Source organism: Tursiops truncatus, chromosome 19 (assembly GCF_011762595.2).
Source record: "Tursiops truncatus isolate mTurTru1 chromosome 19, mTurTru1.mat.Y, whole genome shotgun sequence".
In the NCBI taxonomy this organism is placed as follows: Eukaryota; Metazoa; Chordata; class Mammalia; order Artiodactyla; family Delphinidae; genus Tursiops; species Tursiops truncatus.
In genome coordinates, this window is record NC_047052.1 from 27266224 (window position 1) to 27279606 (window position 13383).

General features: G+C 55.3%; 1 protein-coding gene across 9 annotated transcripts in view; it reads left to right on the plus strand.

Moving 5' to 3' along the window:
* CCDC102A (coiled-coil domain containing 102A) overlaps window positions 1-13383 on the plus strand; it is a 35093-nt gene that overhangs the window by 17805 nt on the left and 3905 nt on the right. For 6 of the 9 annotated variants that reach the window (XM_073795537.1, XM_073795536.1, XM_073795542.1 and 3 more), the window contains 3 exons: window positions 775-878; window positions 3125-3245; window positions 3401-4105. In XM_073795537.1, coding sequence (XP_073651638.1) covers window positions 775-878; window positions 3125-3245; window positions 3401-3559 — 384 coding nt within the window. In that variant the 3' untranslated portion in view covers window positions 3560-4105. The other 3 variants (XM_073795540.1, XM_033845133.2, XM_033845136.2) reach the window with 3 other exon arrangements.

The window sequence follows — 13383 nt, forward strand, 5'->3', positions numbered from 1 at the left end:
AGAGGGACCCAGGATAGAGCAGGTGGGTGGGTGACAGATGGTGTGTGGGTAGGAGCATGGGAAGAAAAATGGACAGACAAGGTGGATAAGTGGTTGAATAGATTAATGGATGGATGAGTGGGTGGATATGGAGTTGGTTAAATAGAAGGACAGAAGGATAACTCCATGGATGGATGAACAGATGGATGAGGAAATAGGTGGGCAGATGGATGGGAGAGGGAGAGGGGATAGATGGATGAGATGTAACAGCAGATGTCTGATGGGTGATTGGTTGGATGGATGGATATATGGAAAGATGGATGACTGAGTGGATAGTGGAAAGATGGACAGACAGCTGACTGGGTCAGTGGGTGGAAGAATGAATGAAGAGGGAAAGAAGGACAGAAGGATGGAAGGACACAAGGGTAGGGTGAATGGGTGTCTGAAGAGATTAACGAACGGTGAGTGGTGGGTACGTCCATGAGCAGAAGGATATTCCCATGGATGAATGATCAGATGGACAGGTTCATAGGGTAGGTAGGTTGATGGGTGGGTCAGTAGCTTGGGGCGTTAGAGGATGGGGAGGTTTGGAAGGGAGGGGCAACAGGAAAGAAGAGAAGTGAAAGGGATGTTTCCCTGGAGGAGGTAGGCCTCAAAGGAGCGACAGGAATTGCTCTTGGGGAAGGTCATTCCCACAGAGGAACAGCAGGAGTGGCTGGTCCCAAGCAGATGGTGGGGCAGAGGCTGGCGCAGCCCTGGGTGACTCCCACGCTCTTGGCCCTGCTCACCCCCCAGTTGGACGAGGCCCACAACCAGGCGCGTAAGCTGCAGCGGTCACTGGACGAGCAGACGGAGCAAAGCGAGAACCTGCAAGTGCAGCTGGAGCACGTGCAGTCCAGGTGGGCCCAGCGTGCAGCCCCTCCGGGGGAGGACTCCTGGCTGGGGCTCAGAAACAGGGCAGAAGCGCTTCCAGCCGAGGGAAGCCAAGGGTCAGGGGTCAGGGTTGGAGCCCTGAGTGGGGCTAGTGGGGAAGACAGAGAAGGAAGAGATCTGGACGTCCTGGGGCCAGAATCCTGTCCCCTCCAGGCAGGAAGGGCCAGGGCCAGGAAACCGGGGAAGGGAGTGCAGGAAGTAAGACCAGCTGGGAGCCTTGGAATTGTGTCGTGTGTCCAGAGGATAGGAGGGGCGGCCAAAGAGGTCAGGCCCAACGTGGGGCAGCAGGGAGGGACAGTGGGTCTGGGGAGTCTTTGATAAGAAGAATGAGCAGGCTGGGGTGATCCTGAAGGACTGGAGGGCAGGGAACCACGGAGGAGCCCCGGCCTTGATGGTAGCCCCGACCTCCTCATCTGTAGACAGGACCCATCAGCCTCAGTGAGGGAGGACCAGAAGGTCTGGGGGACCCACCCAGCACACTCTGCATCCCTCTGCTGCCTCCCTCTCCATCACAACACCCTGTGAATGGCTCTCTCCCCCGACTCCCCTCAGAGACATGAGATGACAGATAATATCTAGTCCAAGCCCCTCCCCATTTCAGAAGCCCCCACCTGAGACTGAGTCTTCCTGTGCCGCGCCTGGGGCAGGCCCGTACCTACGTCCTCTTATTTCATGGAATAGACAGAGCCCAGGCTCTGCAGCAGGCTGCCTGGGTGGTTGGGAATTCTGGCTCTGCACTTAGTAGCCGTGTCATTTGGGGCCACTTACTTGACCTCTCTTGGTCAGTTTGCTCATCTGTAAAATGGGGCTGATAACAGTTTTTATTACCTCTTGGTTGTGGGAATTAAATGAGCTGATCTATGCTTATAAAAGTACCTGGCACATAATAGATGCTAAATATTAGTGGAGCTTTTGTATTTGGGTCAGATATTGTGCTGTAAGAATCATGCTCCTATGAGAGAAGGAAAGGGAGAGATTTTTTTTCCTAGGGGGCTGGCAGACGAGGAAACTAAGGCACGAGAGGGTAAGTCCTTCCACAGCTACACAGCTAGTGGGTGGTCAGGCCAGATCACCGCCCCCCGCCATCTGCCGCCTGAGCCCTCATTTGCAGAGCATGTACTGTGTGTGCTGAGTTTCTGTGGCTTAGAGTACAAGCTGTGGGAGGCAGACCTGTCAGCTGTGTGACCTGGCCAGCCGAGCCTCAGTTTCCCCAGCTGCCCGGGATGCTGCCTGTAAAGTGTTGTTCAGGGGCCCAGGCATGAGCCCAAGTCAGGCTCAGTGTCTGGCCAGCTCTGCCCCGCCCCCCCCCACCCCGCCCCCCCAACCCCGGCCCCACCCAGCACACACCCCTCCAAAGGCCGCCTAGCCTCAGGGCTCTCCCGCAGTCTTGGCCACGTTCTCTGGGAGCCATAAACTCCCAGAGTGGGCAGGCAGGCTCTGCCCAGCCTCTCAAGTGCTTCCATCGGGGAGGGCGGGGCTGCCCGGGACCGCTGCCTCATTTTATTTCCCAACTTTTCGTGCTTTAATGTTCCGGGGACAGCTCACTAAATCACAGTGCAGTAATGGAGGCCCCCGCCTGTGCCCCTCCCTGCCGTGTTAATAATTCATGCCTTCCAGTAAGATGCAGCCTGGGCGGCTACTCTGCTGGGGGTGGGGGGCAGGGGAGCCAAGGGAAAGGGGGGATGGGCATTTCCGCCACCAGCTCCTCTTAGAGGGAAGTTTGCCTGGTAAATTTTGGCTTTAGGAATTTTACTGTGGGGAAGAGCTAGGGTGGAGCGCTTTCTCACTGACATTGAGGATGTGGGGGACTCAGAACCCACACCCCCAAACTCTCTCCCTGTGGGCTCTGGAGCCTGGCTTGGGTTTGAATCCCAGCAGCCTGACCTTGAGCCGCGGCTTCGCCTCTCTGAGCCCCTGGCCCACTCCATAGCCAGCCATCCAGCTCAGAGCCCAGCACCTCTCACTGCTGTCTGTGGGACTTCGGGCACATTACTCAACTGCTTTGTGCCTCAGTTTCCTTGTCTGTAAAATGGGGGTGACAGAAGCACCTCCCTCATTTCAGGGGCTTCCGGGAGGATGAAGTCAGGTGAGGTAATGTTCGTAAAAGGCCCAGTCTGGTGCCTGGCAGCAGGGAAGCGCAAGGGGCGGCTTAACTGCTGTAGCACCAGCTGATCAGGCTCATCCCTGACCCGCCTGTCACCCCACCCCGCAGGCTCCGAAGGCAGCAGCAGAACGCCCCCCTCTTTGGAAAGATCCGCAGCGCTCGCTTTGGCGCCGAGGAGGCGGGGGACGGAGCCAGCGACCTGGACGAGGATGAGGACCTGCAGATCCAGGTGGCCTAGAGCTCCCAGGGCTGGGCAGGACTGGCCAGCAGCCCGGGCCCCCGGGTGCCCAGGCTGACCCGCCACTTGAACTGATGCAGCTACCTGTGCTCGCTCTGGGAGCAGACCACGGTCCCTGCCACAGATGACTTCCTTCTCTCCCACAGTGGGCATCGGTGGTCCCACCTTACCTACACTCTGTGAAAGGGAAGCCATGGCCTATGTTTTATATATATATATATATATATTATATATATATATGTGTGTGTGTGTGTATATATATATATATATATGCCTGGGGTCCTTGGACCCATTTGGTTTTATAGACACAGGACCACTCTGAGGCCCACTCTAGGTGCCGCCCCCCCACGACCTTCTTGCAGGGGGAGCGGGTGTCAAAGGAGGGCTGTTGGGGCCTCCACCCAGGCTGCCTCTCTGGGCCCTAGGGGTTGGGCGGGGGCTGTGGCTGTTCATAGTACAATGTGATAAACCCAGTCTTTTGTAATAAATGGAGTTCAGGTTCTCGGGCTGGAGTCCTGAGAGTGTGGCAGATGTGGGCACGCAGTGTGGGGGACAGACAGGATCAGCCTACCCCTGGCACCGAACCTGAGCTCAGGAATATTGATATTAAGTCACTTGAGTGACTTAATAAATGAATGAACGTGAGAAAGAATGAATGAATGAACACTGGAACTGCTGAATGGTCTGGAATCCAGCTCCTTTGAGGGGAAGGAAAAGGGATGGCGCATGTCAAATCTGGAGGAGACTTCAGTTCTGGCGCCGGATGAATTCAAATCTCTGCTCTGCCTCTTACTGGCTGTGCAACCTTGGGGAAGTTAATTGCCCTCTCTGAGCCTTGGTTTCTCCATCTATAAATTAGATGTCTCATAGAGCCATCAGGAGAATTCGGTGAGTTCATCTGGAGCTCAGTAAAGGTTAGTTATAATTGAAATACTTGAAGGTATGCCCTGGAGAGGGGGGCTTTGCCAGCTGGGTTCTGCCGTAAGGGATGAAGTTCAGACAACTGACTGGTGTGTGCTTACCCAGAGGTAGGTATGAACACAACAAATAATCCTTTTATCATTCCCCTAGTCCTGCTCTAGGTAGTGAAATTATGGGTAATCTTATTTTTGATACTTAATTTCTAAACCTTCTATAACCAGCCAATTTATATTAAATCTGGTGGAAAAGGTTATTAAAAACACAGTAGCATATATTTTTGAATCTTCACAAGTTGAGGTGGCATTTGAGACACCTGCCCTTGATGGGAGTTTTACATGAATTCTTGGCACCAGGGCCTGCTTTCTGCAGGAGGGGGCCCTCTCAGAACTGTTCTAGCATGCGGGCTGTGGCGAGTTCCCTGTGTTCAGAGGTGAGTACGGAGAGGCTGGGCTTGGATCAGGAGCCTGGCACCAAAGAGGAGTTAAATTCAATTGATAGAAAAAAAAAATTCAATTGATAGAAGGGCTCCCTGCCCCGGAGTGGGCAGCTGCACTAAAGGACTTCTCTCTTGTTGTGGCCCAGTCTGAGGGATCCCTGGGGCCATGGTGCTGGGACCCAGTGGATGCCACAAGCCCTGGGGGCTGAGAGGAGGGGAGAGACAGGCCCATGAGCCCAGCAGGGGGTAATAAATATGGGCACTGAACATGTCATGTCCCCTGTTGCCAAACCTAAGCTAACCATGCTGGAGAGGTGGGGTTTGCTGTCATGGCAAAGAGGCCCATGTCCCTTCCTGTGCCCTGAGCGGGAGAGGAGGGAGTGGGCAAGACCCAGCCACCGGGATCCACACCGCCACCCACCCCCGTGGGCCTTTCCTCACAAGCCAGGGCCAGCAGAAAAGGGAAAAGGCGCTGGGGGAAGAGGACCATTTCCTGCCGGGGGGGGGGGCGCGGGGGGTTCTTTCTGTTTTCTCTCCCGAACAGGAAGCAGGCCCTAGAAGAGGCTGAAAGTGCTGCCCTTTGACCCCCAGGAGCCAGGAGCCAGGCACTCACTGACAGCAGCCCTGAGAGCCGCCCCTGGGCCCCCAGGCGGACCTGCCATTCCCAGACACAGAGCAGAGCGTCCGGCACAGCAGGCTCTCCCAGACTCCCTGGCACCTCCAGCGAGATAGTGTGGGGCAGGGGCCCCATTATAGCCCCTGTCTGTGGGCGGGGCCGCTCCTGAGAACATCAGAGAGGAGAGGGTCTGGCCTTCCGCCTCCAGTGTACAAGGGAGACCAGAAGCCTTGGGAGGGAAGCAGAGCCGCAGGCAAAGGGCTGCAAGATTCCCTGGGCCTGGAACTCTCGCTGCCTCCCTGCTCACAGCCCTTCCTTCCCGGTGGTCGTGAGAGCTACATCTGCCAACAGGAGCATCAGCTTTGGCTCCCGTGATGCTTTAAAAGCTGTATTTAATGCATTGCTAATGTTAATAATGGGAGGTTTTCTCATAAAAAATGTGGGTGTCCCCCTCTTGAGAAACCAGCGCCTCAGACCACGCTGGGCTCGCACTCCTGCGTGGCTGCAGCTGCAGGGCTGAGAGGCAGGTGCTCTCCGGAAGGGGGCACAGCCACCCGGTGAGCCACAGTCCCCACCACCCCCTGCAGCCTTACCTGCACCCTCCTCGTCTCTATTACCGCCTGGCCCCCGAGGCATGTGAGTGCCCTTCCTCTGGCCTAGTCCAGTCTTTCTTTGAACAGGTGAGGAAATTGAATGGCTGAGAGGGGCGGCACTGGCCAAAGTCAGTGTGAAGTATAGCCAGGCCAAGTATACGTGTCATTCTCGGGATCAGAACTCCTGCAGGCTTCTTGTCACCACAGGGGTGACTGCCGAGAACAGGTAACATGTATTGAGCCACGCCATGTGCTTTACAGTCTTGTGAGGCAGGCATTCCCGTGGTCATCTCTCTTGACACCAAGGATGCAGAGGCTCGGAGGAAGCAGGTGACTACCCCAAGGCCACACAGCTGGTTGGTGGTGACCCTGGCATTCCAGGTCAGGCAACCTGAGGCCAGAGCCCACACTCCTGGTTACGCCCCCCCTTCCCCCAGCCCTCCAAGGCAAGGCCCTGGATGGTGCAGCCCCTGCCCTCGGCAGCCCCACCCCACTCAGCAGACCCTGCAGCTCCAGCCATGTTGAACTCCCTTCCTACCACCCAGAATTGCCCCTTCCCTGTCAGAGTCCCACCAGCCCCTCTAAGCTCAGCCCACTTGGTTCATCCTTAGAGTGTTAGTGGGTTGTGTACCTGTCTGCTTCTCCCACCCCACCAGATGCTCCTGGAGGGCAGAGAATCCTTCCAGCAGCCAGCACAGTGCCCTAGGCCTAGAGAACATCTTTAAGGGAGGGGAAGAAGGATGGCTGGATGGCTGGATGGATGAGACAGTGGAAGGCTGAAGCCAGAAGCACCACCCACCCCTGACTCCAGCTTCACTGCAGTCCCTGCAGGACCAGACCTAGGTATCTTTCTGCTGGTCAGCTGAGAAGTCTCCCAGGCACTGAAAGCCACAGCAGTCCAGGGGCAGCAGTGCCAGGGCCTCTTCTCATAGGCCTGGAGTGCCCGGACAAGCTGCAGAACCTGCTGGGCCAGACATTGCCCCACCCGGCCCCTCCTCCCCCTGCAGCACGAGGCTGGGGCCCCTGGGGTCTGTCCTCTGAAGGCTTGGCCTCCCCTTGCTCTCCAGCCAAGTTTGTTTTGCCCCTACCAGCCAGCCCCTAGGAATCCCTGCCTGGAAATTTATGCCCAGGAGTGAGTCCCCATGCCCCAGCACTTCAGGCAAGCTTGGCTTCTAGATCCAGCTGCTTTTTGATTGGCTGTGTGTCTTCTGGCAATCTCCTATCCCTCTCTGGGCTTTCATTTCCTTATCTATAAAATGGGGACAGTAGCAACTGGATTCTCCAGACATAGTATAACTTCACTGTTAGTAGTACTTTCCTGGCTTTGCTTAGGGTCTGCATCGTCTCCCAAGACCCTAGCTCCCTGACTGCCTGGGGGCCCACCAGGCACCCTGGGCACCCCTCTGGGGCAGTGGGTGGTGGGCTGGAGACAGAGGCAGCACCCAGGAACCAGCTGTAGCTCTCAGCCCGCTGCTCCCACCACTACCACCACCCAGCTCCTCTGCCTACTACTTGCAGGGTTGCAAGATGCCAGCTGCCTCCCAGGCCCCAGGTGGGTGCCTCCCAGTGGATCAAGGGCTCCCTGGAAGGCCTCCCAGTTCTCCTCCAGCCCCACAGACCCAGATGCGCTGGGGTGGTCTCCATGGTGCTCAGACTCTCCTGCTCTGGGAGGGGCCCAGAAAAGGTGTAAACATAAAGCCTTCCTCAGGCTTTCGCATTTCCCAGGCTTCCCCCCCCCCAGAGAGGAGCATCCTGGGTCCCCCACCCCCGCTCAAGAACTAGCCATGGCTCCCCACTGCTGGACCGATAAAGTCTCGCTCCACATCCTGGTCCATGGTGGGTTTCAGACTTGCCCTTAAGCACGTTCCCCAGTGGCCTTGGTCTCAGGTCCCTGTTGCTCTAGGATGAAGTCCAGACAGGCCCCTCTCTCCCGCCCCCACTGGCTTCCCCAGCATCCTCTCCATGCCTGCCCCGCGGCTGGAGCACCAGTGGCGTGGTCAGACAGGATGGCAGCACCACAGGGACTGGGGCGTTCCTCATCTGCTTGCACCAGGACCTCAAGCTCTGAAGGCAGGGGCCCCGCCTATGGGACCCTGAATCCCCTCCCCAACCCCACCACCAGGAAAGGAGGGGGAGTAGCATTCAAAGCACATGCACTGCCACCGGAGGTGGACCATGGCAGGATGAGGAAACCGAGGCCCAGAGAGGGAAGGAACCAGCCAGAAATCACAGAACCAGGGTTCGAATTCGGGCAACTCCTGAGACCAGGTGTTCTCGGCTACAGCCCTCAGCCCAGGTCTGAGCCTGGTTCAAAGCAGATGCTCTGTGACTGTTCAGGGAAAGGAGAGGGGGAGGGGAGAGTAAGGTAATAATGGTGTGAACCGCTGTCACCAAGCCCTCTTCTCTTGAGATCACTCAAGGTTCTTTCTCACCCAGCACCTGACTTGAGGCTCTAACTTAGGCAGGTCTGAGGTGGGACGCTCATTACCTAGACGAGTTAAACTGAGGTACAGAGAGCCAAGTGGCTTCTGCAGGGGCACCCAGCAACTATGTGTGAGGAATCTCCAGCTTATTTTAATAGGGTCATAATCGTTTACTCCTTTGCTCTCCATTCTAATAACGAGAGCAGTCAAAGAGCTGTGGATTCTGACCCCTAACTAAGCATCACCTACCTGAGCCTCAGTTTCCACGTATGTAACACGGGGTGCTGTGGGGATTAGAAAGGACATTTGTCAAGCCCCTAGCATGGGCTTCAGCTCCCAGCGCTACTGTTGTTTGTCCACCTTTGTCCAAGGACACCCATCATATCTGTGTGGAAGACCAGTTGTCCAGGCGGGAAACATGCCCTTGTCCACACTGGGGTGGGGTTCTCTGTCCAGGATCTGCCTCTGCCTGTCTGCCCTGCCACACTCAGCTGTCCCTGCTCTCCGTCCCATCTCAGAAACCACCTGATCACCTTCCCAGTCGCCCAGGTATGTTAATTCCAGGACGGAATGGGGTTTAGGCGGTAACACTGGGAGAACAAAGGCATCTTTGTCTGTTCTTGGACCACCACCCCCTTCCGACCAACCCGCCCCATTGGCTGATAAACTGGAGTTAGGTGTGTAACAAAATCTCTTGGGAATTTGTCTGGTGGGAGTCCCTTACCAGATAAAATTTATCTGATCCCCCAGTCCCCAAAGGGTAAACTGAGGAAGCCGCCAAGCTAAGGGGAAAAGGGTAGGGTCAGAAAAAAGAGGACCCCCGCCAGGCGGTCCGCCTCTGTTATCTCTCTGGATGCTCATGACACCCCAGTGAGGTGACCCCAGGTATCATCCCACCTTATAAGTGAGAAAACCAAAGTTGAGACCCTCAGGAGCTCCGTGAATCTGGGCCATTGTTCTCTAGCAAGGATGCTGGTAACCACTGCCCAGCAGCTCCTGGTGTACTTTAACTGTAACTCACGCCCCTGCTCTGGCCTCCAGGGCCCTTGCAGGTCTGGATGGTGTCTGTGCACGGCTTCATCTACCACTCTCTCCCCATTGCTTACCATCCAGACCACTGGCCTCCTTTCTACTCTAAAACCCCAAGTCCGTTTCTGCCTCTGGGCCTCCGGGCACGCTCTTTCTTCTGCCTGCGTATCCTCCCCTAGCTTCATGAGCTACATAGATGTTCCCTCTCCTGTGTCCATTAACCTCCTTCTCAGTCCCTTGACGTCGATTTTTCCAGATGGTTTCTCCTGTAATTACCGATTTACTCACCTGGCTGGTGCTGACTTGCTAGCCTGTGGGTTCCCTAAGGCCTAGGATTTGGTGCTTATTAGTCACATTCGTACCCCTGACACCAATGCCTGCCACATAGCAGGAGCTCACTAAACTTCGATGAATGAGTGAATGGGTGAACAAATGAATGAATGAGTGCCCATGCTCCCTCCCAGGCCCCTGCTCTGGGCTCCCCAAGGCCAGTCCCAGAGGCTCAGGTCAGTCCAAGGCAGCAAAGAGATGAAGTTATAAACCAGGGCAGGCAAATGGACCGTGCAAAGTTTTTTGAGAGGAAACTCAAAGATACGGTGCTATTAAAAATTTATATTTCAATGAGATAATCCCTCTCCTAGGCTTTTAATTGATTGTCTAAAAAGCCTTCCTCTGTTGTTGTGCTTCTTTGTTTGCAGGGACCATTAATTTTTTTATGGACGATCAAACCCGGATAGACTAGAAGGGCCACCACACAGCTGATTCAAAAACAGTCACCAAGGCGCCAGGGACACCCATCTGGGGGTCAACCAGGAGAGGTGATGTGGCCATGGAGTTGGCTCTGGATTTGGGGAAGAGGAGAAGCCCCTGCACGTCCCGGGCATGCGCGCGCGCGCACACACACACACACACACACACACACACACACACACGCTTACACTTGCCCCTGCCCCCAGACCCAATAGACAGGCTCAGTGAAGGGAGGAGAAACAGGAGATGAGGGCCCCAAGGGTGGGGGCAATGGCTGTGGGGGGAAGCCCTGCTCTGGGAGTTGGGACCCCTGGGTTCCCTCCCCCACCCCCGTGCCACTAGTGGCCGGTTCCCCACCATTCCTGGCCTCTGTTCCCCCATCTGTCCCTTGCAGGGTGGGGCTAGAAGCAGACAGGGAAGAGAAGGTGAGTGAATAGTTGGGACCTCCAGCTTCTGCTGTTTCACCTCTCTGAGCCTCTGTTTCCTCGTCTGTCCAGTGGAGTGTCACTGGCACCAGGTTCAAGGTGGGGACTCTGAGGGCCATACAGAGAGCCAGGAAGGGCTGCTGGTGCTCACGCTGTTGTTAATCTCAGCATCCTTCTCCTGGCCCTCAGGTCCGCGCCCCTCTCCCCTGAGGGTGACTTGGACCACCTCCTTCTTCCTCCCTCCGGGATGGCTCTGAATCGGCCTCCACGCTCTGCTGCAAGGATCGTGGCTGTAGAGGTGTTCTGTGAGCACCTGTCTGCCTGGCCTCTGGCCAGATCTGCTTCTCTCCCGACCCCGGCCATCCACTCCATCAGCCTGACAGGCAGCCTCAGTGAGACCCCAGAGGGTCCCCAGCTGTAGAGCACCAAGCCGAGGCTGGGCTGGGCTGGCCGGGCCCCTGGCCCTTTCTTAAGTGCCTTGCCCATGAGCCGGCCTCCCTCATTCCCTCTCTGCTGCTCCATGCTCCTGACACCTCTTTTCTGGAAGGGAGAGACTGACCAAGTAGGGCCATCTTCCTGGGTGTGTGGTTTGTGCAGTCACACGGGGCCTCGTACTTTGAAGGACCTTGTGTTTGGTTTAATGCTCTGTTGTCAGTGTCTTGAAATTACTAATAATTTTACAAGGAGTCCCACATTTTCATTTTGCACCAGGCCCAGTAAATTTTGTAGCTGGTGTTGCTGTCAAGGGACAGACCTGCTTCAGGAAATGACCAGAGGGTGGGTCCCCAGAGCAGAGCCCCTGCCTTTAGCCATCACTCGCCCCATCCAGAGGACTGGCCTTATCCCTCATCTTCCCTTCCTCACGTTCCCCAGATCCCCCAGCGCAGAAGCCCTGTGGCTCCCATCTCCTCCCTATGGAGGCTCTGAGTGGGGAATGACTTCTCCAGGCATCTCTACGGGAGGGGATTCTAGGGAGGGTGTCTTTTCTACGGGGAAAGCAAAGGGGTTCTCAAATCCATATGTTCCCTCCAGACTGGTACCACTTTCGTCAAGTGGAAGCATGGAAACCACAGAACAGATGAGACATGAATTCATTTAAACGATCTGTAGAATTCATAATAGCCCTCAGTCACCATGTTTGTTTTTTCTTTCTCCAGGCAACAGATATTAAAGGTACAACGGCTTTGACCTTTTATAGGTGTTGGAACATTTTCCTCCATCAATGTGCATCCTTAGATGGTAAAAGGGTAGAAATCCCTGCAGAGCAAACTGGCAAAATGCAGCTAAAACAAAGACGGGTCACTTTTAGAAACCTGTCCTAAGGAAGGCTGTAAGCCTGTGTAATATAGAAGCGTGGGTACAAGTATTTAGCCACACAGCGCTCATTGTGGCATTGTTTACAAAAGCAAAAATAGAGACAGCTAAACAGCCGGTGGTCAGGGGCTGGTGAAATACATGACAGCACATTTCTCCAGGGGGATGCCGGACAGTCAGCAAGATGAAGCTTGTTAAAGAAAAGGGAGTGAGTAAAAAATCAGATCTGAATATAGCATACAATGCCGGCTTGGTTTTCTCTCCGTTTGTGTGGAAGAATCGACACCACAATGTTAGTGTCGGGGTCGTTATTTTTCTTCTTTTTTATCCCTGACTCTCCTGGCTCCTGGTGGCCAGTCGCCAAGGAGTCAGGGACACGACTTTCTGAGGATCTCTTTTATCTGTCCCTTGCCATCACCCCTTCTCACTACCTAAGTCAGACCACCTCTCTCCTATAAGACTTGCCTTCGCTTCCTGTCTTGCTCCCCACAATTCCATTGAGACCCCTCCACGTATTCTCTAAGGGCAGCCAGAAGGATTTTTGCAAAATGCAAATTGGATCCTATCCCCTTCCCCGTTTAAAACCCTTGACTAGCTCCCTATTACTCTTAAGATGGAGACCAAACCCTTGAACTGGCCGTCAAGACTCTGCATAGCCAGCCTCACTGAGCACCGTGCGTCCCCATCTCCCTCTGCATTCCAGCCACTCAGGCCTCCTCCCACGCTCTTATACAGGGCAGGCTGTCTTCAGCCACAGGACCTTTGCACATGGCAGTTCCCCCAACTCAGAACACTCTGCCATCCCTCTCCACCACATTAACACACCCTTTTGCTTTCACCTTAAGAATCACTTCCTCAGTAAAAGCCTTCCCAGGCAGGTCAGGTGCTCCCCATACCTCTTCCAGCACCTGTAGCCCCTTTCCCTCTCTGCCCTCATGAGTTGCACCTGCAACTGTGGAGTTCTTAGATCCACGCCTATCGCTTTTACTAGACTAAGAACTCCTGAGAGGCAGGCTGTTCTTGTCGACCACGGTGTCCCCAGTGCCCAGCGCCTGGCACAGAGTTAAGTGCTCAGATGTTTGTTGAATGAATCAGCGAATCCGTGAGGGAGGGAAGGCTGACCTGACCACGCGGCCTCCCTTTACTGCTGGCTGCCATGCCTGTCCAGGGAACAGCTTGTCGGTCCTGCTAGTAGCATATGACACATGTGCTCAGGATGGCAGCCCAGAGAGAACTGCCTAGAGAGAGCCATGTGCTGGGAGATGGGGCTGGAATGTCACCTCCTTCCTGAGAGCTGCTCTCTGCATCCATTGGAAATTGCCCCTTGCCCAGCCTCCTTGGAAGGAAGCAGAGGGAGCAAGGGGGCCCCATCTCCTTCTTCTCCACCCCCCTCCTAGTTAGTCCCCTTTGATGTGAAGGTTCCTGGGGAGGCTGGTTTGTGTCACTGTCCAGCTGAGGGAGGGAGACAGATCAGGGCCTCATCTTGACTGGCGAACTGGCCCAGATCTCAGTGCTCCTGTACAGCAAGTGGAGGGGCGCCAGCCTGTCACCGACAACATTTGAAAAGAACTCACCAATCTGATGGCTACGGTAAGGTTGCCTGGGATTCTGGGGATTCCTCC